The 26,541-nt window shown below is 45.1% G+C and overlaps 1 protein-coding gene across 1 annotated transcript; it reads right to left on the minus strand.

Moving 5' to 3' along the window:
- Positions 1-1,636: 1,636 nt before the first annotated feature.
- Positions 1,637-26,456, minus strand: OLFML1 (olfactomedin like 1). Its single transcript, XM_004780171.3, has 3 exons — positions 25,836-26,456; positions 23,226-23,514; positions 1,637-3,440 (listed from the first exon to the last, which is right to left on the minus strand). The coding sequence occupies exons 1-3, from the start codon at positions 25,959-25,961 to the stop codon at positions 2,650-2,652; spliced, it is 1,206 nt and encodes a 401-aa protein (XP_004780228.1). The 5' UTR covers positions 25,962-26,456; the 3' UTR covers positions 1,637-2,649.
- Positions 26,457-26,541: the final 85 nt, after the last annotated feature.

Raw genomic sequence — 26,541 nt, forward strand, 5'->3', positions numbered from 1 at the left:
TACAGCCGGGGCCTCAGTTTTAATCTACATTTTTACAGGCTGGACAAACTCCACAAGACACGTCTTTTTTCAAATTACCCTGGCTGTCTGAAATTACCAGAGCGCCCGGAAGACTTTTACGTGCGAACAGAACTTAAGCCACCACAGCAAATATGAGACTCTGGTCACTGTAGGAATGTGGCCAGAAGCGGACCAAAGGCAAAGCCAACAGAGGAAGGCTGGGGCCCACGAGAGTTGTGTTACAGCAGGACACCCTTCAGTTCTCTTTCACTTCCTTAAAATAGCAGCAGAGGCTTTTGTAGACCTAGGCGCTCTGGTTCACATGAGTTCATGGGTGTTTCCAAATCCCACAGGTTACTGCCCCAACGGACACACTGTCCTAACCATAGCCCCTAGAAAATGCGAATCTGTTCTAAGAACTACACAACTACTTTTTATAAAAATTATCTTTAAAAATGGTCTAAGTCCCTGGCTCTCAAGCTTCTTCACACTTTTGAACCATTTGGGGGGAGGAAGCTTAAAACTACGGCTGTCTCGGTCCTACCTCCCGAGGTTCTGATTTAATGGTCTGGGAGTATGGCCTGGTATTGGAATCTTTAAAAGTTCCTCAGGTGATTCTTATGCTCAGTCAAGTTTAAGAACCACTGTCATAGGTCATAGGGACTTTCATCCTAAGATCTGACAAGCGACCCCAGAGCTGAACAGTTCACCAGAAAGAAGCCCGAAATGGTGCTTGTGGGCCCACGTGCTGTCCTGCCCTGAATCCCCGGAAAAAAAAGTGGCTCATTAACAGGGAGACCATGTCTTGACCTGAAAACGTGCTTCTACCTGCAGGAATTTAAAGCACCCGGGTGGGTCATTAGTGGCAGGCAGGGTACTCTTCAGAACTGTCGAATCCAGATGTATCGCAGACAAAAAGCAACCCTCCTCTGGGCCCATAAAGAACTCTGAGTGCGGGACCCACACATAATTCCACTCACCAAGAATCCCACTCAACCCTCCCCCTGAGGCAGCCCACATGCCTTACTCCGGTGAAATAGGTCATGTTATTTTACCCCCCAGGGTAGACGATGTCTGTAAACCCTTGGAGTGCGCCGCATGGCCATGTTTATGTATCCATACCTATATCCTTCCACAACAGATGGGGGCTGCGGGGCTTCTAGAACTGTGGGTAATTGTGCTGCAAGCACGGGGTGAGGGATTTCATTCTGCCAAATCTCTACGCAAATGCTCTGGGAGAAAAACGTCTCTTCATTGCCCGTGGTCCCACCCTGAGCTTGGCAGAGTTGGCAAAACAGCTGTGAGCACACAAAACAAGCCCTCTCATGTGACTAACCTGGAAAGACAGAGGCCTCAGCACATGACACGGACTGGCACCACAGCCCGCGCGGGTGACCCACACTGGGCTGAAGTGGACAAATGCGTGGGAAAGATTTAAAGAAGCCCCTCTGCAGCAGCACAGCTGTCCTCTGTCACCCGTGCCACTTCGCATGCCTGCTGTGAGGGAGTCACTGGCCCACGACCCGGCTTCTGTCCAGATTCCAGAAGCTTTCCCTCCCCAGGTCTCCGTGTGCTGGGGAGCTGAGCGCTTCCTGCCAGCTTGTCTGCTGAGGGCACACACGCAAGTCTCCCCTGATGAGGCTTATTTGCTTAGTGTCAGTTTTATTGTGTTTCCAGCAAGTAAAGAGACAGAGGGGAAGTTAAGACAAGATGAGGCTACAGGTGGGGTCCTCACCCTTAGGCTATAGGCTGGTTTTCTGGACGAAGTAGCTTTGGAAGGGTTTTCCAGAACATCTTGTGCAGACACGAAAACTGGCCGCAGGGGGCAGACCGTGATTTTTTAGGATGAGATGCTGAGTGTATTGCTTAGAAAAGGCTGGGTGAACAAACATCACATGTGATGCTCCCTTCGGCAATGGAAAGACTATGGGATTTGCAGTATTTTCAAGCCCTATTCTCATTCTGAGGCTGTGTTCCTCTGAATGGCTCACCTAGACTTCTCTCATCTCTACAATGGCAAGTATAAAGACCTCTTCTGCACGTCTCACAGGGTGGCATGAAAATTAAATGATGCACATGGGAGCAAACACTTTGGAACTGGCAAGTGGTATTCAAATGTGAGCGGTTTTACTTTCCTCTTGTATCTCTTCAGCTTGGTAAAGGGGCAGAGCTGGGGGACCTAGAGAGTAAACATTATAGGAAATTGTACTTTAACTGGGTGGTGAAAAATGGGAAGAATACCAATAGGCATTTAAGAAAGGGGAAAGAGTGTCAGGAAAGGCCAGGACAGAGCCAGGAGTATTAGGAAGTGGGCTATGTTTCTAATTGTTGGCAGGGGAAAGGGCTAGGGTTGTAGGGGTAAGGGAAAGTCTGGACGTAAGCTGGATCAGCACTTGGAGGGCCTTGAGAGCCAGGAGGTTTGGGTGGGTCACGGAAGTTGAAAATTTCCAAATGACAGACTCTCATCTACACTCTTGGACGATAACTCAGGCCATAACATCCTGGGGGGAGGATATATACACAAGCCCAGTTCTAGGCTCTATCCCTGTATGTGATCAGAGGGATACCGTATTGCAAAGGGGCTGTGGCCTCCGTGTCCCAGAGAGCAGTGTCCACAGCCTCAGTGCTCTCCCTCCTTGCTGTACTGCATTACTCCAGAAGCTGTTTTCTCTTTGTCTGGAGTTTGTAAATGATCTGGTTTCCATCATTCCAGGCATAGAGCTGCTTATCTCTGGGGTTGTAATGGATCATAGAATGACTTCTTGGCCGCCTGGGGAAGAACAGTTTGGGCAGATCATCCTCACTGACAATGCCCAGCGGATCATAGACACAGGTGATGCGGTGAGGGCCGTGGCCGCCAGAGCTATAGACCACATAGAGAACCCCACACAAAAGGAAGGAGGCTTCAGCATCCTGGCTTCTACATGGAGTGTCCCATGAGTGTTCCACTCCCAGTGTGCCAGGTTCAATTTTTGTGAGAACCAAATGGCCATAGACACCTGGCCCTGAGTGGATGGCCCAGAGCCCATGCTCATCCACAGCCAGGTCAATGTATGTCGATGGGGAGTGCTGGTAGACCAGGGCTCGGCCTGCCCCTCCTGGGAGCAGCATTCGATCTTCCACAGCCCTCTTCTGCAGATTATATTTGATGATCTCATTGAGAGTCCCTTGGTTGTGAAAAAACAGAAAACCTCTGTGGATCACTTGGCCCGTTCCCTGCCAGGAATGTGTTAGGATTAGCTTCCGTGGGGCTGGCTTGGTGCTATCCTCCATGAAAGCCCGCAGGTTTGCAAATTCCCAAACAGTTTTGTTTCTGGATCCAACTAGGAAATAAACCTTTTGAGAACTGCTGACACCATCTTTCATCCAAGAGCCGTGTGTGTCCATAGTCTTCTTCACTATTTTCAGAGACTTTATGCCCATCAACATGTTGTCACAGCCTGGCCAAACAGTAGAAAAAAAAGAGGTACTTTATGGACATGAGATGTCTGCTTTTCTCACAGATTACTTTTGTATTTCCTGTTTATCAAAGAATAGTTGACATATAATGCTACAATAGTTACACGTGTACAACACAGTGATTCAACTTCTATGTTATGCTTGCTCACAAGAGTAGCGACTGCGTGTCACCATACAACATGACAACAATGCCATTGACGATATTTCCTATACCGTGCCTTTTATCCCTATTCATTCATTTTGTCACTGGAAGCCTGTCCCTCCCACTTGCCTTCACCCATTTTGTTCCCCCAAAACAACAACTAGTTTGTTCTCTGTATTTTAGGGTCTGTTTCTGTTGTCTTTTTTTTTTTTTTTTTTAGGTTCTACATATAAGCTAAATCATATAGCATCTTCCTCTAACATATTTCACTTAGCCTAACACCCTCCAGGTCTGTCCACATTGTCACAAACAGCAAGACTGCATTTTCTATGACAGAGTAACATTCCATATACACCACATCTTCTTATCCACTCGTTTATTGATGGACACATAAGTTGCTCCTATGTTTTGGCTGTTGTAAATAAGGTGCAATTAACAAAGAGATGCATGTATTATTTAAAATTTAGTGTTGTTTTCTTTGGATTAAATACCCAGTAGTGGAAATACTAAATCATTGGGTAGTTCTATTTTGGATTTTTTTTTAGGAACCTCCTTATTGTTTTCCACAGTGGCTACAATAATTTACATTCCCACTCATAGTAGATGGGCTTTCATTTTTATTCCACATTCTTGCCAACTCTTGTTATTTCTTTCTTTTTGATATGTGCCATTCTAACAGATATGAGGTGATATCTCTTTGTGGTTTTGATTTGCAATTCCCTGATAAGTGATGTTGAGCATCTTTTCATGTGTCTGTTCTCACAGATTATTTTTTTCCTTCAGTGTCTAGAATAAAGTTATCACACACAGATCAATCACAACTTACGGTATGGTTTAAAGAATCAAAGAATTAAATGAATAAATGTGTTTCTGTTAAGGGAGCTGCTGTCCAATGATAAGAGTGAATGTTTTATTCAAGTCAGGACATAAACAGCTCTTTGCTGGGTCAGAGACCCTGTTCACCTCCTTGGAGTTGACACAGTGGGAATCACTTAGGGGTAAAGCTGCCTGATTCAATTCCATTTGTCCAGATTTTACCAGCTATCTACTGTGGACTTAGCTTACAAAGCTCCCAGAACCATGCTAAGTAAGTATTGAAGATAAAAAATATATATATAATATCAACCCTAACGTTGAGGAGATCACCTTCTAGTGAAGGATTTTGGCCCTTAATCCTATTAGAACATTATGAGAACTCCACTTATCCATTCATTAATTTATTCATGATTGCATGCATGTAGTCAGCAGACACTGGATACCTACAGAAGGCGAGATACTGAGCTAGGTATTATGAGCTGGGGTGCAAAAGTTCCAAGGTACAATGATAAATTAGCAATGGTTCTTGCTTTATAGGTACCTGACTCACTACAATAGAAAGTTTAAAGTGGATTTTTTTTACAAAAGGACAGGGAATGGTGCTGTCATTTGAGGAAGCAGATAATCTACATTGGCATTGACCCTTAATAGGGACCATTCTGACATGGCAGGGTATAACATTCTTCACAAATTCATAAAAGCACATTCATGACTTGTGTTAGTAAAGTAGTACAGCACTGAAACCAATATAAACTAAATACTTGCTTTTACCTCAAATTAGATGCATAAAACAAAACAGTGGATTGAAACCAGCTCTGTGCTGGAGCATTGAGGGTGGGGCTAAGGAATATGGATTTTATTCTATAGGCAGGGAGGGAGCTACTGAGTTTTTTGAGCAAGAGTGAATCATGGTCAAGATTTATTAAGCTGGCAGTTGTGTGTATGCTGGATACATGGGAGAGAAACGAAAATCAGGGAAACCAATTAGGACAGTATTTCTATGATCCAAACAGGATCTTAAGGGTCTCAAATGGGGGAGGAAGATGAAGTGGGGGATAAAGGGGGGGGGGGCTTTACAGTTCTCCAGCTTCTCTATCTTCATGCAAAAGCCCTCCCTTCTTTGTATCTCATGCTATCAACTCCTTCTAGTCTGAATCACTGAGAGCTCTCTGGGACACTACCCCACACACTTCAAGGGTCTGAGCACCTCAACTTCTTCAACTCCACAGCACATTGCTTTCAAGCTCCTCTAGCAACCACTCCCCAACCTCCATACTCTGGATCCCCCCGCCCCATCTCCCCGGAACTGTTCCCTATTAGAAATGTAAAACTCTAATATGCCAACCTCTGCAATAATTCCTTACCCTTCCATTTCTCACTTCTTTGTTCTCACGGACTCTGCTCTTCCATTTCCTCATGCCCTCCTGCCCCTTGACCTCTACTTTCTCCCAGGCTCTCAGCTTCCTTTCCTATCACCCATAATACCTCTCTCACCAGGACCCTCACCCTCCAGCCCCTCGTTATTCCACCATAACTGCTCTACAAAAACCCCTGTTCCTGGATGAATTCAAACATTTGGGTCTGTCCCAGACAGTGGTGTGGAGAAAACCTCACAAACATGCCACTACACGTAAGTGTTCTCCAACCTCAGCTGAGCCCTAAGCACCATACCACTCTCTCCACAGTTAACCCCTATCTACCACAGCAGGTATCTTCAATTTGTCCCCGCCCCCCAACCATATACACACATACTACCCCATCAGTCTTTTCCCTAACGGCAGATTAACTCCTTTGAAAAAATAAATACCATTAGACATGATGTCCCTGAACTTCCTGCCCCTCACTATAAACTTTTCTTAAGTTGGTCCTACCCTGGCTACCCTCCCACACATCTAGAAGAGGTCATATCATTCCTCCTGTCCAGCGCTAAGACATTCACTTATGCTCTGATCTCACCCTTTTCTGGCTTCCTCTTGACTCCCTAGATGAACTGCCACCTTTCTGTCATCTTTAATACCTCCTCCACTGCTAGTTCCTTAGCTTATAAACACCTTGCCTATATTTAAAAAAAAAAACCCTCTCCCTCAATTAGGCACCACTCTCTAGTTACTTCACTCCTTCTATCATTTTATGTAGTTTCTCCTCCAGAGTGGTCTACGCTCTCTGGGTCTACTTTACTTCCCATTTTTCACTTCATAGGAACTTCACAAAAACTACCCCTCATTGCATCACTAAGGACTTCCTAACTGAAAACTCAGAACTTTATGTTCATATCTTACTTCATTTTCCCACAGCATGACAGTATTGATCAATTCCTCTTTCTTGAAGACTTTGTTTCCCTTGATCCTTGGGTCACTACTATCTCCATGCATGCCTTCTACTCATTTCTTCTCTGTTTATGGCAGAGACAGTGTCTGTGTTCACCAAATGCCATTCCATCTTCCTCTTCCCCACTTATATATTCACAGCTTTCTTTGTAGTTAGGCTGCACCCGCTGACCTGTATTCTGTCCAGTGGGACACGGACAGAAGTGGTAGAAGCCATTTCCACCTAGCCCTAAAATACGCTATCTTCCAGATGACCCTGGTGTCTTGGGATTCTCATGGTGTCCAAGTTAAGGAGGGATATGGGCCGGGATGAAACTGGTTCTACTGGACATTTCAGGAAAGATGGGTCACCAGTTCTGATGTTGAACTTGTTGTGTGGGCGGCCCCATTAGACAGTCTGTTGTAAGGTGAACAGTGTCAATGGAGGTGGGGAGGGATGGCTTACTAGAAGCATGAGGAACCCCATGGGTATCCCTCAAAGCCTGCTGAGGTCTGTATGGGAACAGTATGGACCTCTCTTGTTGACTGTTGGAGTGTGTGGGGGTGGGATGCCAGGTCTGTAACACTTCAGGAGCACTGAGCTCTGCGGGTTTCCCTCAGGTCTCTGCAAAGGCTTTGGTATCAGAAGCTGGATGGGCCCATGGGTTGTTATTTTCTTCTTCTTAAATGCTTGGGTTCTCCAGGATAACTGGGGACTCTCTAGAGTCAGAGGACATGAAGCAGGATAAAGGGAGAGAAACCGGACATGAAGAGGAGAGGGGCAGAGCCAGAGACGCCCTAGAGGTTCTGAGGTAAACAAGCATAGCAGCAAACACTTGTTACTGCCAGCTGTTTGGATAGCAATTCTATCACAGTCCTTTAATCAAGTCATCATCCACAATTATCAGTCCTTCTCTTCTCTCCTCAAACCTCCATCATACCGTCCTCTCTCCTGTATGAAGATCTTACCCCTTATTGCGCAGAGAGAATAGAAGCAAGCCAAGAAGTGCCTCATTTCCTGCCTCCATTACTGCAATTGCCTCCCTCAGGGTGGCTACACTTCATCCTCAGCTCCCTTGCCTTCCCCACAGCAGCCAGTGTAAGCTTTTAGCAATGTCAGTTACATTATGTCGCATGTCGGTTCAAAACTCACCAGTGACTTCCCTTCTCACTCAGAGTACAGTTCAAGTCTTCACCTTCCAGACCATGTGAGCTGCCCCGGCACTGCCTCTCAGGTCTCCTCTCCTACAGTACTTCCCACCCGCTGCACTTCAGTCACTCTGGCCTGCTGTCCCTCACGTGGTGCCGAACACACTCCTGCCTCAAGAATTTGTCACTTTTTTGGATCCCTCTGCTTGGGAACCGTCTTTCCAAGATATGTACTGGCTTCCTCCCTCACTTCCATTAGGCCTGCTCTCAGATAGTCCCTTATCATTAAGGCCTTTCTTGAATACCCCATAAAAAATGGCAGCCCTCTTCTCCAGCTAGTTCATTTTTCCCCATAGTGCTTATTAACTTCTCTCTGATATATTATAAATGCATCTGTTAACATATTTACCACTTGATTCCTCTCAATGGAATGTAAATGTCATGAGAGCATGAGTTTTTCTCATTTGTTTCATTCACTGCTGTATGTCTTGCCCCTAAGACAGCACCTGGCACATAGTAGGTCAATATTTACTAAATAAATGAATGAATGAGTTTTCTGAACACTGAATCTAACAACCAATTGCATCTGAACCCATATTCTCTGCCTTCCCTCCTGCTCCCTTTATTTTTACAGTGGATCTCATCTCCAATAACCTTCAAGGACTTAACTTCAATAGTCTCTCCTGCCCTCCTAGACCTTTCCCCTCAGTAAACAAACAGAACTTTCTAGTGTGGCTCTGTTTTTCTCTTCCACTTCGTAATGACACTCCTCTGTTGAGGAGTTCCATCATCTCCAGTTATGCCCTAAGCTGCTCTAATTGGGCTTCTGGCCTCTGCTGTTCTAAACTCCCCTACCTACTCCACATAATCAGTTCTTGTCAAGGTCACCAACAACCTCCATTTGGCCAAATCCAAGGGTCAGTTTTCAGTCTGATATCCTAATCAGCTTCACAGCAAAATTTGATTACTCGATCACTACCTCCCCTTGAAACCCTTTTCTCCAGATTCTGGAACATCCTTCCTCTTGTTTCTCCTCCCACCTTTCTGGGTTTTTTTCTTGGCATCCATTTTGGGTTCTTTTTCCTCTCCCACTCAAGGAGGAAATGCTTTGTCCTCACATCTCTTCTCTGAGCCACCTCAGTCTATCTGATGGTTCTGCATACAGATAAATTCTAACTAATGATGAATTTGGAATTTGCCTCTGGAATGACATCCTACCGGGATGTCTACTTAGTTCCAAATTCACTTATCTAATGGCCTGCTCAGTGTCCCTACCTAGATATCTTCAAACTTGACCTGTCCAATCAGAAATCTTGCTCTTATCCCCCAAATTCTTTCTCCCTACTCTTCTCATTTTAAGTAAAAACCATCAACCACATTTCTTACCTAAGAGTCATTCTTTTTTTTTTTCAAGATTTTATTTTATTTATTTATTTGAGAGAGGAGAGTACAGAGGGAGAAGGAGATGGAGAAGCAGGCTCCCTGCTGAGCAGAGAGCCTGACATGGGACTCAGTCCCAAGTCCCTGAGATCATGACCTGAGCTGAAGGCAGATGCTTAACTGACTAAGCCACCAGGCACTCCCGGAAGTCTTTTTTTTTTTTTTTTAAGATTTATTTATTTATCTGTCAGAGAGAGAGAGAGAGAGAGAGAGATCACGCATGCACAAGCAGGGGGGGGGGGCAAAGGGAGAAGCAGGCTTCCCACTGAGCAGAGAGCCTGATGTGGGACTTGATTCCAGGACTCTGGGATCATGACCTGAGCCCAAGGCAGATGCTTAACAGACTAAGCCACCCACACATCCGGCTAGAAGTCATTTTAATTCCTTTCTCTCCATCTCCCCACCACCAGCAAGTTCTGATATTAAAACGAACCTTTAAATTATGTTATACTTAAATTAAAATGCTCACATGTCTCTCTCCTCCTCTTCCCACCACTCATCCCTGTGCTCCCTGAATCTTCCGCTCTTGCCTAGACCACTTTGTCTCCCCGGTTTTACTCTTGCTTACCGACAAGATGCTCTCCACAAAGCAGGAGAATTAATCATTTTAAAAACATATGTTATGTGGCTGACCTGCTAAACCCATTCTCCTGTCACTCTTGGAATAAAATCCTAACCTCCTATCCTGCTCTGAACTACCTTCAGGACAGGGCAGCTGCCTGTCTATGGGACTTCATCCTCCACTTCCTCCTGCTTGCTCACTGAGCTCGGATCACCCTGGCTTTCTTGCTATTCTTGGAGCAGGCCAAGCTCGATTCTGCCTCAGGGCTCATGCATTTGCAATTCTTTCTGCCTTGGGGGCTCTCTTCCCCGATCTTCCCACAGTCTGCTCCTCTCCTCCTTCAAATCTCAGTTTCAGTGTCATCTCCCCGAGGGGCTTCCTGTGACGACCGCATGGAAATTTAAAATGGTCTACTACAACATCTTTCTCATTTCCTGGAGATTGCTGTCCATATTCTGCAATTCTGTCATCTGTTTTATTTACTAGCTTATTGTCCTTCTCTCCCACTGGACTGGACTGTAACCTCCACAAAAGCGGGACTTTTGTCTTCATGTTGACTATTGTACCTGATTGCCTAACTTAGTGCTTTGTGAGTTCAATAAATATCTATTGAATTAATGAAGAAAATAGCTTAATTCAAACAGATGTTTTCCTAGAGCCTCCTTAGGCTGTGCATCTGGAGTTCTGACAACAGGCCTGTCTTAAGTAAATAATAATTTGTAAAGTACGTTAAAGCTTTTAAGAGACTTTCAAATCCATTATTTCATTAAAAAATCTGACACAAGGTTCTTGTCACATGGCAGGAGTGGGCAGAGGCTGCAGGAAGGAGGGGTTAGGCCTGCAACTGCTCAGTGGTGTCTCTAATGGGGAAGAGGAGGGGCCCATGGGCCAGGAGAGAAGCTCAGAAGCTGTTTCTGATTGAAGAACAAATGCAAAGGCTTGAGAAGTTAATAAATATCTACAAATACATACAATATGCATGGCACAGTGAGAAGTACTTTATTTACAGGAACTTGAAGTAAGTGCTTATAATATGCCTAAGTGGTGAATATTTTAATCTCCATTTTCCAAATGAAAAGAAAAGGCTTGGACAAGTTCCTTGGAAGGTTACCCAGTTATGGGTCCTCTGAACTCAGTGGGAACCCGGAGGCAGGGCTGGCCAGGAAAGCTCCAGCCAGCCCCAGAGACAGGCCCATCCCTCTGCGAGGAGGGTCAGTGAGCTTACAGCCCAGCTACCGAGGGGGACTGTATCTAAGAACAAGGCACATACAATGTCTCACAAGTGAGAAAATGTTCATTTAATATACAGGAGAAACTAAAACACCCATTCTCCTTTCTCCATCTACTCCTCTCTTATTACATGCAAAATCCTTAGAGAAATAGAAAAACAAAAAAAGAGTGTTGATAGATGGTTTTGATTAGGAAGAGACAGTTCTGAGAATACGGACACACAGAATTTCTCCTTGTGCTATCCTGCCGAGGAAACCTGGGACTGGGAGTCAGAGACCTGAATGGTCTGAACCCTGTCTCTGGTTCTCTCTGTCTCCCAACAAGTCCGTTGGTCAATCTGCCCTTAGCCCTCAAATGAGGGGTTTAGGCTGGATGTTCTCTAGTGTTTCTTCAGGGCTGAGAGTCTATAATTTTATAAATTCCTCTTTTGGACTTAGAAGAAAGTATACTTCTTGTGTTTGAGTTACAATAGAACTCCCTGCTGTGCTTCTCTTGAGAGAGAGAGAGAATTAGCAGGAGAAAAAGGTTGAGAAAGAAAATAAATTTTAAAACCTTTGAGTTCAGGGGCACCTGGGTGGCTCAGTGGTTTAAGCCTCTGCCTTCAGCTCAGGTCATGATCTCAGGGTTCTGGGATGGAGCCCCACATCGGGCTCTCTGCTCAGCGGGGAGCCTGCTTCCCTCCTCTCTCTGCCTGCCTCTCTGCCTACTTGTGATCTCTCTCTGTCTATCAAATAAATAAATAAAAATCTTAAAAAAAAATAAATAAAACCTTTGAGTTCAATCAAGATGCAAATTATTTAACAGAGACAATGGCAAGCAAAGTTCCACTGGCAAACCAAAGAATGCAAATCTCTTGTTTTCCCTGAAGCAAAACTGCAGACCAGGATAGGATTTGGCCCAAGGCCTCCCAGTGACTTCATATACAAATATCACTTATTTGAATTTTTAAAATACTTTTGCCCTTATTAAAGGGCAAAACTCTCCAAACCTGGTGAGACTTGCCCCTCTATAGGGGAGTGACTCAACTGCCCTCTAGTTATGTTTTAGAAACATTGGTCCAGATGTTGGTGGACAATGGACTGGGGTTGAGGTGGGAGAGAAGGGGCCCCCGGGAATCAGGTAGAGAGTCTGTAAGTACAATCCAGATCAATCCAAATAATGATGGACATGGAAAAATGAGTATGGAAAAAAAAAAAAAAAAGAAAAATGAGTATGGATTCAAGAAATAGCCAGGGGCCCCTGGGTGGCTCAGTGGGCTAAAGCCTCTGCCTTTGGCTCAGGTCATGATCCCAGGGTTCTGGAATCAAGCCCCGAGTCAGGCTCTCTGCTCAGCAGGGAGTCTGCTTCCCTTCCTCTCTCTGCCTGCTTGTGATCTCTGATGGATAAATAAATAAAATCTTGGAGAAAAAAAAAAAAAGAAGAAGAAGAAATACTCAGGAAAAGAGGGGTCAGGTCTTAGTAACTGGTTAGATGGTGGGAGCCCTCAAGGAGGAGGGTGATGGAATGACAGAGAGGGAGCCCAGGTTTGCTTGGGAAAAAGAGGGATGAATTCATTAAAATTAAACAAAGAAAAACTGTAAAACCATGAGTATTTTGACTGCTTCTTGAAATTCTGTGCCAATAAACTTGACTTTTTCAACTACCTGGATTGTATTCATGTTAATAAACATTAGTCAACCTATCAAGTGACAGGTACAATGTTAGGCTCCGGAATGACCAAGATGGCTGCTCTCAGAGTAGCAATTAAGTATAAAAGCTTCACACTAATACAATGAAATTGTGAGGGCAGACTTAATGTGTTGTGGAAATTAGGGCTGTTTCGTACTTTCTGTCCACAGAATAAGTTTCAAGTATCTCAGCACGGCACTCAAGGTCCTTCATCTGACCTCCTCCTGGCACGTCCCCACCCCACCTGGCTGGTCACCGGTCACCAACCTGCCATGACCTTTTCCAAGTGTTAGAGTTTGCCCATATTTTTCCTTCGCTCCCTTTCACTAACCTGGGCTACGTCTGCTTGTCCTTCAAAACAAAATTCTCTGGTCCTGCAGAGCAATCAGTTGCTCCTTCCTGTGTGTGCAAAGCAGTCCATGCAGGTCTCTTCCAGAGCAGTTATCCTGCTGAATCAGAACTGCTTACTCATTCTGTTTCCTTGTAAACACTTCTGACAGAGGCTGGGTCTTATTTATGTTTTTATCCAGAGTGCCTGGGATCCACCAAGCGTATCCTTCCCATCTAATCTCTTACTGCTTACTGTCCACAAACGCAAGAATCCATTTGATTCAGAGAATGCAGTATTGGTGTTCCAACTTCTATCCCAACTCACGCTCTGCCAGCTTAGAAATCAGATTTTAAACAGCAAAAGGTAGGTGCAGATATTGGCAGGTGCCCTTGCATACTCCTGAGAGCCTGTGTAGCTGCGTGCCAGGAAGGCAGGCAGGAAGCCTGGCTTGTGTGAAATGGCCTTCGGTGAGCCGTGGGAGGGTTTGGCTTGGCAGGACAGTGAATCTAGGCCTTAAAAGGGCCTGGAATACAGTAAGTGCTCTATAGCTTGGCTTTGGTGAGTCATATGGAAGTCTTTAGTAAATCTACTTTAGAGCTCTTTCTAGGTTCCCAGCGCTAAACTCAAAGTCTTCCATGGTCCCCACTATGGTGCCCTGACAGTTTCCCTTTGTTGGCGATGAGCAGCTGCTTGTGAGAAAGAAAACAGATTTGATAATATGGCTCGTTGCTTGCAAGGCTCTGCTCCTCCGCATCAAGTTAAGAACTTCACAGGAGAGTATGTGGGAGATGTGTGAGTTGGGAGTATGAGTCAGGCCGACTCCAACCACAGGGTGCCTGTAGCTGGAACCTGACACAGCCAACCTCCTTACCATGTTTCCTTTGGATGCTGGCCAGCTGCCAGAATCCCCACACCTTAGCTGATTTCCTTCCATAGGATTTATCATCCTCTCTCTGATATATTTTAAATTTATCTGTTACCTATTTATTGTTCGACTCCCCTCAATAGAATGTTCACCCCACAAGGTGTCTGGTTTTGTTGTTGTTGTTGTTTTACTGCTGTATGTCTTGTCCCAAAATAGCATCTGGTACGTATTATAATTTTCCTATAGTAATTATGAATATGGTAAATATCAATAGATGTAACTTACATCAAGGAAAATTCTTTGGGGTCCTGAATAATTTCTAGAAATGTAAAGCGTTCCTAAAACTAGAAGCTTAAGAACACTATCCCAGAGGATGCAGGCTGGTCAATACTCATGGGAAGGGAGGCAGTGAAGTGGGCAGGGTTCTGAGGAATGTCTGACCAAACCGCTCCATTTTGAATCAATTATCAGAATGTTGCAACATGTAAGCATTCCAAGGTTATAATTATGAACTCTTTGTTTTTACTTATTTTTCTTTTAAAAGCTGAACTTATTTTTCATTTAAAAGTTTTTCTCTGTGTGTGGGTTTTTGTTTTGTTTTGTTTTTGCATAGTGTTTTTTGTTTGTTTTCTTCCTGTAATACTATTCTTACCAAACTAAAAGGGATAGAAACGTTCTCAATTTCTAGGTGTGGTCCTGCCATTCTCCCATTTGCCTGGTTAGAAAACAGAGTCATTTTGACATTGTGCCCACATTTTTCCTGCGCAGGAAATCTCACTTTATCCTGTTCTCACCAGCCTGTCTCAAAGTCTAGGGCCTGCTTTCTTGAACTTGAACTTTGCGGCAGCCTCAAAACCATCAGTCACACTAATGCCCAATTTACTGCTTCCATATAGAAACTTGTCTCTGTAAAAATGGATTTTGTTTAATGATTATTTCCAGGAGCATCAGGACCAAAAGTCTTCTGAGATGCTGTCAAAGGTCCTATTGGAAGGGTGGGCCCTAGAGCCAGTCTTAGAACTTGCTTTGGCCGTAAGAATTCAGTACAAGTGACCAGACCTTAGTGTGCTTGTGCCTTCTCTCTCAGAGGTCTGCCTTCTTCATGGGAATAAGCCCAAGTCTGTCTCCTGAAAGAGCAGGGACCACGTGGAAGAGATCCAAGCCATCCCAGCAGAGACTACCTTCAGCCAGTCCCTTGAGCCATGTGCCTCTGGGGAACCAGCTGAGAGCAGCCCAGCCCAGCCCAGAACTGCCTTGCTGCCTTGCAGCCTCCTGAGAAATAATCAATGATTATGGTTTTAACCCACAAGGTTACTGAGGGGTTTGTTATGTTGCATTATTGTGGTAACAGGAAACCGAGTGGGGGTGAGGGCATAGTGAGCAGAAATGGAGGCCAAGATGAATCTGGTGTGTCTGGGGCTGAGGGAGCACGCTTCTGAACATAGCAGGCATGTGGGAGGCAGACGGGGTCGTGTAAAACACTGGGCACCATAGTTTCTTCATCGGACAAGAAGCTGTAATGGTATCTGCCTGGCAGGGCTGTCGTGGGCTGGGGACAATGGAACAGACAAAAGGGCTTAATGCAATCTTCGGCGAATAGCTCCCTCTACTTTCTAAGAAACTGTTCCTCAGGGTCAGAGAATTTTGATTTCCACTCTGTTCCAGGCACTGTGAGAGACTTGGAGAAGATGGCATGAATAATGCAGGGGTGCGTGAACTGTATTTTGTTTTCTGAATAGCATATCGGGCATGGTGTAGAGCAGCGGGTGGACAGGGACAGGCCCCAGTGACACAAGGGGCTGAGAAACACTCGAAGTTCCTGTGTTCAGCTGTTGGTGTGTTATCTCTCATTACATAGAGGTAATAAAGTAAATATAGTGCAGATGATATTCATAGTTTTTAGTTAATCAGCAGGTGTTACTTTTGTGGAGAATGACAAAATATTTTAAGAAAGCTAGGTTAGGTGGGGGGCGGGGGAACGCCTGGGTGGCTCAATTGCTTAGGTGTTAGCCTTCGGCTCAGGTCATGATCTCAGGGGCCTGGGATCAAGTCCTGAATTGGGCCCCCTGCTCAGCGGGGAGTCTGCTTCTCCCTCTCCCCCTGCCCCTCCCCCCTGCTCATGCTCTTTCTCTGTCAAATAAATAAATAAAATCTTAAAAAAAAAGTGGGGGGGCCTGGGTGGCTCAGTTGGTTAATCAACTGCCTTCGGCTCAGGTCATGTTCCTGGAGTCCCAGGATCGAGTCCTGCATCGGGCTCCCAGATCCAGAGGGAGACGGCTTCTCCCTCCGACCTTCTCCCCTCTTATGTTTTCTCTCACTCTCTCTCTCTCTCAAATGGATGAATAAAATCTTAAAAAAAAAGCGAAGAAAGCTAGGTTGGGGGTCTAAAGAAAGCTAGAGCTTTCTTTATGCCATTTTGTGGGGTTTGCTTTATCCTCCAAGTTGAGGTTTCTGTCAAAGCTGCTAAGGCAATGCTGTAGTAACTCTAGTCAACTAACCCTGGTGGGTGATCTAGGCCAGAGCCCTGGAGAGGGGAGAGCCTGGTGGCAGGAAGCTCAGTGAGCGGCTCCTGCAGGAATCGGGGCCGGAGTGGATGAGAGAACAGCGCAGATGGAAAGAGGAGATTTGAGGGTTGTGTACAAGGAAAGAGCTGCTGGATATGGGGACTGGTCAGATGAGGGCCAAAGAGAGGCTTCTGAGGTTTCTAGCCCAGGAAGGTGGGTGTGTGGAACTTCTCTACTAACTGAGAGAATCTTGGGGGATGCAGAGGAGTGTTTTAGCTTTAAAAGTAAATGAAGGAAAGGCAGGGAATTAAAAACCAAGGAGGTGAGGGAAGAACATGGACCCTTCTTGGACAGGATGTTACAGAATGATTTAACGCAGTCTGTGAGTGGGAATCTCATCACCCAGAGACCAAGGGGATGGACGCGGTCCTCAGAGTGTCCCACCCCAAAACCACAGACAGCTGGGCCTCCTGGCTGCAGGCCCCGAGTCTCGGCACAGAGGGCTCCCACTGTGACCGTCCTGAAGATGGCACCCCTGACCCCTACCCCGAGCTCTGGTGCGCACCATTCCCCCCCCATCCCCACCGCTGCTGGCCAGCTCTGTGCACTGTGGCCAGCATGACCCTCCCCAACCTCCCGCTGAGTCCGGACAGACCAGCGCTTGCCACTCGATCGTGCCCAGCATGATGGGAGAGGCTAGCCTATGTCCGAGGCAGCCCGCCCCAGTGTGCATCCTAGCTCTGGCCTCAGTTAGCCGAGAGGCGTCGGATAGATTGAGTCAGTGCCACCCAAGAACACAGCCTTGTGGAATCTGTGAAAAACTGTTAGTTACATAAATTCTCACTCTGGGTGACTGAGGCAGCATGCTTTGCCATAAGCTGCAAAGGGCAATGCAAAATTGCAGGCACTGGCTCAGCACAGAGGAGCTTAGCTCAGTCCGGTTCCTTCATCTGCTCTCTGTGACTAAACATGAGGCGTCATTAGGCCTGTGCTCCCACAGGCCATTCCATTTGCTTGAAGCATCCTTTCCTCCTCTGTCCATTTCATCCGTTCTTTTCTATTATGAAACTCAGCTTGAGGGTTGCTTTGACCACAGTCCCTTCCTTACCACTGCACAGCAGCCCTGGCCTCCCTTGGTTACTTAATGCCACTCCCCACTCCTGCTCCTTCAAGAGCACTGGTCACTCTGGCTGTGACCCTGGCTTCGTCTAGATGGGCTCCCCACTTGGCGGTAGCTTTTTGAGGACAAGGATGTCACCCTATTCCATGTTCCATCTCGAATGCCTCGAACAATACCAACACAGACCTGGAATTCAGGAGACAACTGTTGAATCAGGGGGCAAATGAATGAATGAGAGAGAGAAGGAATGGGTGTTCACTCAACTTGAAGCCAAAAGCCATCAGCTAAAATAACTTGGGGACCTTCTAGTAGTATCCATAATGATGGGACTGGAGGTATCCTAGATGGTAGGCCTGTCACATAAGTAAACAGAAGAAGTGCTGTGTACGGAGGCCTTTCTGGACCCGGCACAGTGACCTCTTGGACTCTGCGGGAGCTAGGACAGGCTAAGCTTTACACACGCCTCTGGCATTGCTGGCCCCAGAATGCAGCAACTTCTGGCTACAGTGTGTGTGTGTGTGTGTGTGTGCGCGTGCGTGCGCATGCACAGGCACACAGTGGACCTTGGGAGTTGACTCATAGAGATGTTTTATTTGGCTTCCAGTGGGTATATTATTTTTTATTCTGTTTTGCTTTTAATGGCTTTGAATATGGGGCAGGCACATTTATAACACCTGAATGGATCCCACAGGCATTTAAATGTGCAGCAACAAACAGACTTTCTTTTTGAAAGATGATCTAACAAACGATAGGAGTTATTTAATTCACGAGACACAGGGTTACTTGAGGTCACTTATGTGCACCCTTGCAGTAAAAGGAGCTGGAATGAAACAGGAAATAAAATAAAATCTGCTCTAATGGCTTGTTTTGACTGCCTTAGAATTTTTCTTCGTAAGCTATTTACAAGTAGAAAGAGGTTAATAATCTTATCCACCCAAGAACACAGCCTTGTGGAATCTGTGAAAAACTGTTAGTTGGATAAATTCTCAATCTGGGTGTCTGAGGCAGCGTGCCTTGCCATAAGTTGCCAAAGGCAACGTAAAATTTCTTTTTACTAATAACAGAGTGCCAAAGATTTGGAATGACTTTTAAATATAAGTCAGATTGTGTAGCAGTACTATTCACTCACTGCATTCTAAATCGTGTGTGCGTGTGTGTGTGTGTGTGTGTGAAAGAGATGCAGGGGTAAGGGAGAGAGAAGGAGAGAGTGTGTGTCAGAGTTAAAAAGATTTAAGAATTTGACCTAACCTCAGAACAACCCTGGGATTGCAGCCCTCATGTGAATGTCATTTGGGGATTGTCCCTAAATAAAGGCTAAAGACTTGAAAACAGCTCAGAGCAGGTCTATTTTATTTACCATCCCCAGTATCTGACCCTTCCTAGTTGACTGAGAAATATTCCAGAAGTAAATGCAAACCATCTTTTTTTTTTTTTAAGTAGCCTCCATGCTGAGTGTGGAGCCCAATGTGGGGCCCAACAGTGGGGCTTGAACTCAAATCTCTGAGATCAAGACCTGTGCAGAGATCAGGAGTTGGACATTTAACCAACTGAGCCACCTAGGTGCCCCAAAAGCAACACATTTAGTGATGTCAGAATTTTCTGGAAATCTCCCAAGACAAGGTCAAATCTCCCAAGAAAGTTGCACCATTCTCTCCCTCCAGGGTTTCCAAAGAAACTCTCTTTGTAAGACAGTATGTAGGTAAGAAGGAAACCCTATGACATGACAACCTTGGCCTGTAATCCCAAGGTGTTTGCCCAGACAAGGGAGCTGACTTGAGTTTTAAGGATTATAGTAGGAGCTCTGTAGCTGGCTCAGTCCCTGCTGGCCAAGGATAGACTACAGGAAGATGGGAGCCTTGTAGGATGAAGACTAGTACAGGCAATTAGTAGCAGCGGGACCTAGCAGATGAGAGCATGAGAGCAGGAGGTAGGCAGAGTTCCCAAATTCCCTCCCCTGCTGTACCTGCCCTACATAATCCCTTCCTCTTGAGAGCGGGCAATGCCTGTGACTGTGACAGGCTAGCATCCAGGATTTGGTGACATTGCAAGACAGAAGTGAAGGGATTCTGCAGATAAAATTAAGGTCTCAAGCCGGCTGATTTTGAGCTAACCCAAAAGGAAGTTATTAGGGGTGGACCTGACTTACATGAGATGCAAATTCTTAAGAGGGAAGGGTGCTTCCTAAAGAGAGACACTCTCCTTCTCGCCTTGAAGAAGCAACAGTCACACTGTGAGCTGCCAGCATAGATGGGCAGCCTCTAGAAGATGAGGGTCTTGGTCTCAATGACCTGAGAAAGTGAATTCTGCCAACAGCCTCAGTGAGCTTGGAAGTGGACCCTGAGCTCCAGGTGAGAATGCAGCTCTGCTAATGCCTGACTGTGTCCTCCTTGGACAAAGTGTCCAGGTGAGGGGTGCCTGGCTGGACTCCCAACCCACAGATACTCTGAGAGAACGAATATGCACTGTTTAAAGTTCTAAATCTGTGGTAGTTTGTTACTTGGAATTAGAACACTAAGGTAGATCTAATTACTAACAAATGGCAAACAAGAAAAAGTGGGGGATGGGCATAGCATACAAAGTACAGAAAAGTCTATCCTTGAGCGGAGAGCCTCTGAAAATAATAGATCTATACTGATCAGAAGGTTGTGATTGTTTACAGGTTTGTCTTCCTAAACTAAGCTCTTAGGGGACTCTGCCACCAGTATCTCCTCTATAGATAATTTTTATAGCCTCCTCCAAGGGCTGTGCTGACCCAGACTCTGTGAATGTAGAAATGAAGATGTCCATATGTTCACGGTCTGGTCGAGGAGTAAATACATACAGATATGTGTGGTTGAGAGGATGAATGCTCCCTTGGGGGATTTAGGGACATACTCTGGGAGCACTAGAAGCCAATCTGCCTGGCAGGAGGGATTCACTGAGAATTCACAGCATTCTTCAGTCAAAAAGGGGGAGTGAGAAAGTGAGAAGAACTATATATATATATTTTTCTTTTCTTTCTTTTTTTTTTTTTAATTGCAACTGCATGTGGGTAAATTATGGGAGAAGAAGAAACTGAAAATCAACTTGGGTCACTTTATAAAGGACCTTTCCTATATAAAAGGCCAAGAGATTTGAATGGAATTTTTGGTGTTGGTAATTGATGGGGAACAGGAAAAAAAAATTCAACACAGAGGAGTAATATGATTAATTTTGTATTGTGGGGAGGTCTGTGTGACAGCAGGCAACAGGCAAGATCAGAGGCAAGAGGAGCAGTAAGAAAGCCAGGGCAGGGTGCAGACACGATGTGCTCACCCTTCCATCCCTACCATATAGCACATGACCCATCCAATAGGAGGGGGCCAAGAGTATTTGTTGAATCTTAAACCAATGAATCAACAAATGAGGGCTCCGATGCAACAGGCATAGAAGGAGCAATCACAGAAAAGTTCAAAGTTTTCACTCACCATGGAGCTGGGAGAAGGAATATTTCAGGCCTCTAGTGTTGGAGGGTCAGGGGTTGAAAGAGCAGCAAGTTCTGAATCGGGACATCTGCTGAGCCCTAGCTGAATGGAAAGGGGCAACCCCAAGCCTGAGGGGCTTAGCGAGTCCAGAGACCAGGAGCAGCTCAGGGAGCTAACCTAGCACCACCATTCAGAACTCGGGTCCTGCCTGCCCCCTGGCATAAAAGTTACGGCACATTCTAGCTCAGGCCACATTGGTACTCAATTCCTCCCATTAGTTTTTTAGGCGGCCTCCGTTCATCCTCTGCTGGATCACCCTCACCTTTTCCTCCTTTCTTCACCCCAGCTTACCCCCATCTGCTCCCTCTCAGAGGGTCAAGACAATGTCAGAGCCAAAAAGAATCATTTACTCATTCAACCAACTTGGTCAACTGTTTCATATTTCAGATAGGCCCCTTCTGCCTCAGCATTAAGATGTTCTCTTTTCTATGAAAACCTAGTAACACCTCTGTCTGTGTTGATAGTCTCTCCTTCCATGTATTCATCCATTTCTTCACCTAGTTATTCAATGACCAGTATGCATTGACCATCGACATTACTCTAGGTACTGGGACACAGCATTGAACATAAAATGCAGGATCCAGGCTCTCATAGAGCTGACCTTATAGATGGAGAGGCAGAAAATAAGCACTGAACAAATAAATAAACTAGAAGATTTCAAACTAATAAGTATTCTGGGAAAAAAAATAGTAGAGTAATAAGTGCTCCAAAACTCCTCTTGGGTTTCTTATCTCAACATATTTGAGAACAACCACCTAGTGACCTGAGCCAAAAATCTGGAAAGCATCCTGGACTTCTCCTTCTCACTCACTTTTCACTTTTAATTATCAGTCATTAAGCCATGGCATTTCCAACTCTCAGTCGCTCGCAAATCCATCTGCCCTTCTCCATCTCAATGACACTTAATGCAGACACCATCACTTGTCCCCCAAATTATAGTAGGCCCCCCAACTGGTCTTTCTCAAGTCTCGCCTACTTCCTTCACATCATGCCCCTGCTAAAAATTGTTTAGTGGTTCTTGATTGTTTTTCCAGTCAAATTCAACCCCCTTTGCCTTGCATGCAAGGCCTTTCATTATTTGGGTCCTGCTGAACTCCTGAGTCTTGTTTCTTATTTTCCAAATGTACCTGCCCCACAGGGCTTCCACTCAAAATATCCACAGATCTTCATGCTAAGGGTTACGTACTCATATACTTTCAGTAGGTTGTGCCTGTACCTCATGTGCCCTCTGCTCATTCTTCTCTTAACACTTTGTTCAAAATGCAGATCAAGTGTCATCTCATTTAGGGACACCCTCCTTCTTATAATGACCCATGGAGTTCTTATCAGGATTACAGTGAGAAGATCTACAAAACCTTTAGCACAATAAGCGCACTCAGCTTTTATCTTATTTCCCGATGGAGTTTCTTGCATTTGGGGCAGACATAATTAACATATAAATAAAATTTTCCTATTTGCAATGAAACCATTTCAGAATACAGACTCTGAGCTGGGTGAATTGTCTCCCTCATTGTTTTATTTAAATGGACAGGAAATATCCTTTCTCATTTATGTTTTTCTTACATGATACTTGTTATTAGAATTCAAGCTCCTAACCATTATTCTTAATGGCCTGGAAGTGATTTGAATGGGATTACCAGTTAGGACAAATCTTCTAAATATCACCATCCTGACAACACACACAGTAATAATTCACTGCAGTCCCCAGCTCTGAGGGTTGGCTGATGCCATTTAAAATTTCAGACTATTTCTTGGCACATTTGCAGCTACTCCCTACTCCCAGGGTACTGGGAGAATCCACCAAACTTCTACCCTCTCTGGAAGGATCTGGGACCACATGCCTCTTCCAAACCAAAGTCTATCTGGAAATGTCCTTCCTGGGCTGACCTCTGACACTGAAGCTCTGACCTTCCATGGGGCCTTCAGAAACTCTGTGAAATGAAAAGCTGCTCTCTGAGAGTGACTTTTCCTTCAGACACCTGCTCCCTGCTAAGGTTTCCCTCCTAGCACCTGCACCCAAAACCACACATCGGGTTCTTACTCTCCTACTTGCCAGACCCCTATCTGTGCTGCATCCGTGTCTCTGAGTGTGAGTCCCTAGAAGAGCTATCAAAGACAGAGTTCTCTTACTCGCATTCAGCAGAGTCCGGATCTTCTTCTCTTCTTCCGCCTCTTGGATGAGCTTTTCCGCCAGGGTTTTGTCCTCTGATTCCACGCACACGTCAGCTTCTCGCAAATACTCCAGGTAGTCGATCTCCCGTTGCGCACGTTCGACTCTCAGGGCCAGGTTAGTCACTGCGCTCTTATACTCACTTGTGTAGGTCTGGCATCTTCCCAGCATAGCGGAGATGTTTTTGGAGAACTCTTGGAAGTCTTGAATGTATGCCCTCGTTGCTTGGGTACATTTTTCCAGTCCTTGCTTCAGTCAGAAAATAAATTATTGTTCATTATTTAAATTGGCCAACTAATATAAATAGCTATCATTCATTGAGAAAGATTTTTAATTTACAAATCATTGTAAGGGGGAAGATAAAAATCACCTGTAATCCCTCAGTTCAAAATACCACTGATCGGTTAGTGTGTCAGTTTTTAAAAGTTTTCCCATGCATTTCATCATACATATATAAGTATATATTTTAAAATGCAATTTTACTATAATGCTTGTAACATATTTTCACTTGCTAATACACTGTGAACATATTTCAATACTAATTAATAGATAGCTATACAATAATTTTAATGATACAGAATTCCATTGCATTGATGTCCTATTTATTCTACTAGCCTCTTTTTGATGGACATTTATGGACTTTTCAACAATGCTAAAAAGAATCTTTGTATTTACATCTTTGTGTACTTATCTGATTATTATCTTAGGGTGGATCTCCAGAAGTAAGCTCCATCCCCAGCACCTGGCACAGGGCCTAGCACACATATTCATAAATATTTACTGAGAGAAAGAATAAAGTGAATGGAGACCAGAAATGGGGTGGCTGGGTCAAAGAGAACATATTCTTAAAGCTCATTTGGCAGTCTACCAAAATGCTCTTCACAAAAGTTGTAAAAATTGCAACTCCAAATAGTAGTATGGAATACTGTTCACTGTGAAGGAAAAGAGAGAGGGAAAGGTAGAAAGAGAGAGAGGCAGAGAAACTCCCTAAATCAATCCTCTTATTTCTTTTTTTTTAATTTTTTTTTTTTTTTAAGATTTTATTTATTTATTTGACAGACAGAGATCACAAGTAGGCAGAGAGACAGGCAGAGAGAGAGGAGGAAGCAGGCTCCCCGCTGAGCAGAGAGCCCGATGCGGGACTCGATCCCAGGACCCTGAGATCATGACCTGAGCCGAAGGCAGCGGCTTAACCCACTGAGCCACCCAGGCTCCCAATCCTCTTATTTCTTTAGTACCCCTCAGACACAAGTCCCTCAGGGCGAGAGGACTGTGTCAGCTTGGAAGTGTCCACACTGGTCATCAGTGACTGCCCTCTGGGACCTGACTTCCCCACCAGGTCCTGACCAGGATGGGGAAATCTATACAAACCATATCCCTATCTTTTTCATTTTTTTTTCCTTATCTTTTTCAAATTCACATTCATAGCCATCAAAGTATTTGTCTGTACTTTATACCTTTGTCTGAACACCAGATTTCAGGTATCGAGGAAAACCTGCAGGCATCTGGCCGGCGCTTATCTCAGGATAAGTCGGTGTTAACTGCAGAGGGACCTCGGTTGAACATAATTCTGGCACTTTCTAGGAGGCACATTGGGGAGGAGCTGTCTGAGGAGGCAACAGGTGAGGCAGCCACCATCCTGGGAACATCACCTCCCCGGCCCCCAGGTCTCAGCTGGTTGCCTGAGCAACGTTAGGAAATGCGTTCAGTCTGCTCTGTTATTTTACTTAACCAGATGATCAACTAATTTGGACTTCAGAATTTTTCAAGAAAATATAGAGAAGAAACATTGCAGATAAGAGTGTCTTTGGGGGGAAAAAAGTATCTTTGGAAGAAGATAAATAATTTATCAAAATTTAACTTGTATAAACGCAAGGCAATTAAAATATGAGACAATCACCAGGAGTAGTATGTCAAGAACTTGGGCAGAGGGTTACATTTGTCCCTGGGAGCCTGTCTGTGTAGCAAAAATGTTGGTGTTTTACAAATTTTAATGAAGCGCCAGCTGCGGCACTTGGAGGAAGGATCCCAGCAATTTCTCTCTATCTGACATAGCTGAAATCTACTCATTTCTGAACCCAAGTGCGGTGCTGCAAAGAAGCGAAGATGTAGCTTCTTGGGACAACATCATGACTTTTTATGGTGGCCTCATGTTTTATCATAAAAAGACAAAAAGGAAAAGTGAAAACTTGCTTACCACCCTGATATGGTAGAACATGAATAAAAAGTGACCCCAAATTTCTAATTTTTGTATTTTAAAAGTTGAACTATTGAATAATAACATTTTGGGCATTTACCACCATGCCAGGGAACGTCCTAAGTATGGATTAATTTATTAATCCATAAATGGAGTGAAGTCCTGCTCAGGGCTGGGGAGTGGTAAAGCCTAGACTCTGGAGTTGGTGCTCTGAACCACTTGACTATGAAAACTCTCACAGGCGAGACTGGCCATGTATTTGGCATTGACCATGTGGGGAATGTGCATCCCGGTAGCTAGGGAAGCTGGGCTAAGATAAGGAGACTTATCAGGCAGGCATGCACCCCAGATCAGGTGCACAGATGCCACCTACCTCCAAGACTTGAAAGCGCTGGTAGATGTAGTGCACCATGCCCGGGTCCTGGGCACGCTGGGTTGGGGGCAGAAGAGCTGCCAGGAACAGAACTAGGACAGCAGAGGCTCGAGGAAGGGCCATCATTGTCCCGCAAATTGCCCAGGGGTGGGATCTCCTCTGTTGTGCTAAAAAAAAAAAGCCAAGGATCCAGGTGGTCTCCTGCTTTCTAGCCACTGCTTTGAAAATCCTCTAAAAACAGCCTGAAAGCCAAGCCTGCTTGTTATTCCCCAGATGGGTGATCTCACTTTGGAAGTCGGTGATCAAGTCCAGCTGTTGGCAAGCCCGTCCCTGCAGGCCTTGCAGGTCTACTTGGGGTAGAGAGCTCCTTGGGTCCATCTGTTACCGTCACCCGTCACACACACTGGTCCTCTCCAGGCTAGTAGCTGCACCCTCTTGTAGGCCTGGGTGAGCATGCATTGGGGTGGAGGTGAGGGTGGGGAGTAAAACGTTCTTTGCGTTTTACTTCGGCTTTCCTCCTCCCTAGTGGACTCTGCAGTCCAATCACAGCCTTGACCCAACACGAACCACCCCCAACTTCTCCAAGTTGGAATCTCAGTTTAGTTTCTGGCAAAAATTCCCAGGATCCTTTTCCCAGAAGTCCTGTTGGGAGACCCCACCCCTCCTCTGGACTCTTTGCATTCCTGCAGCTCTTAAAGGCACAGCA

This window comes from Mustela putorius, unplaced genomic scaffold (genome assembly GCF_011764305.1).
Source record: "Mustela putorius furo isolate JIRA1106 unplaced genomic scaffold, ASM1176430v1.1 tig00003859_pilon_pilon_pilon, whole genome shotgun sequence".
NCBI lineage: Eukaryota > Metazoa > Chordata > Mammalia > Carnivora > Mustelidae > Mustela > Mustela putorius.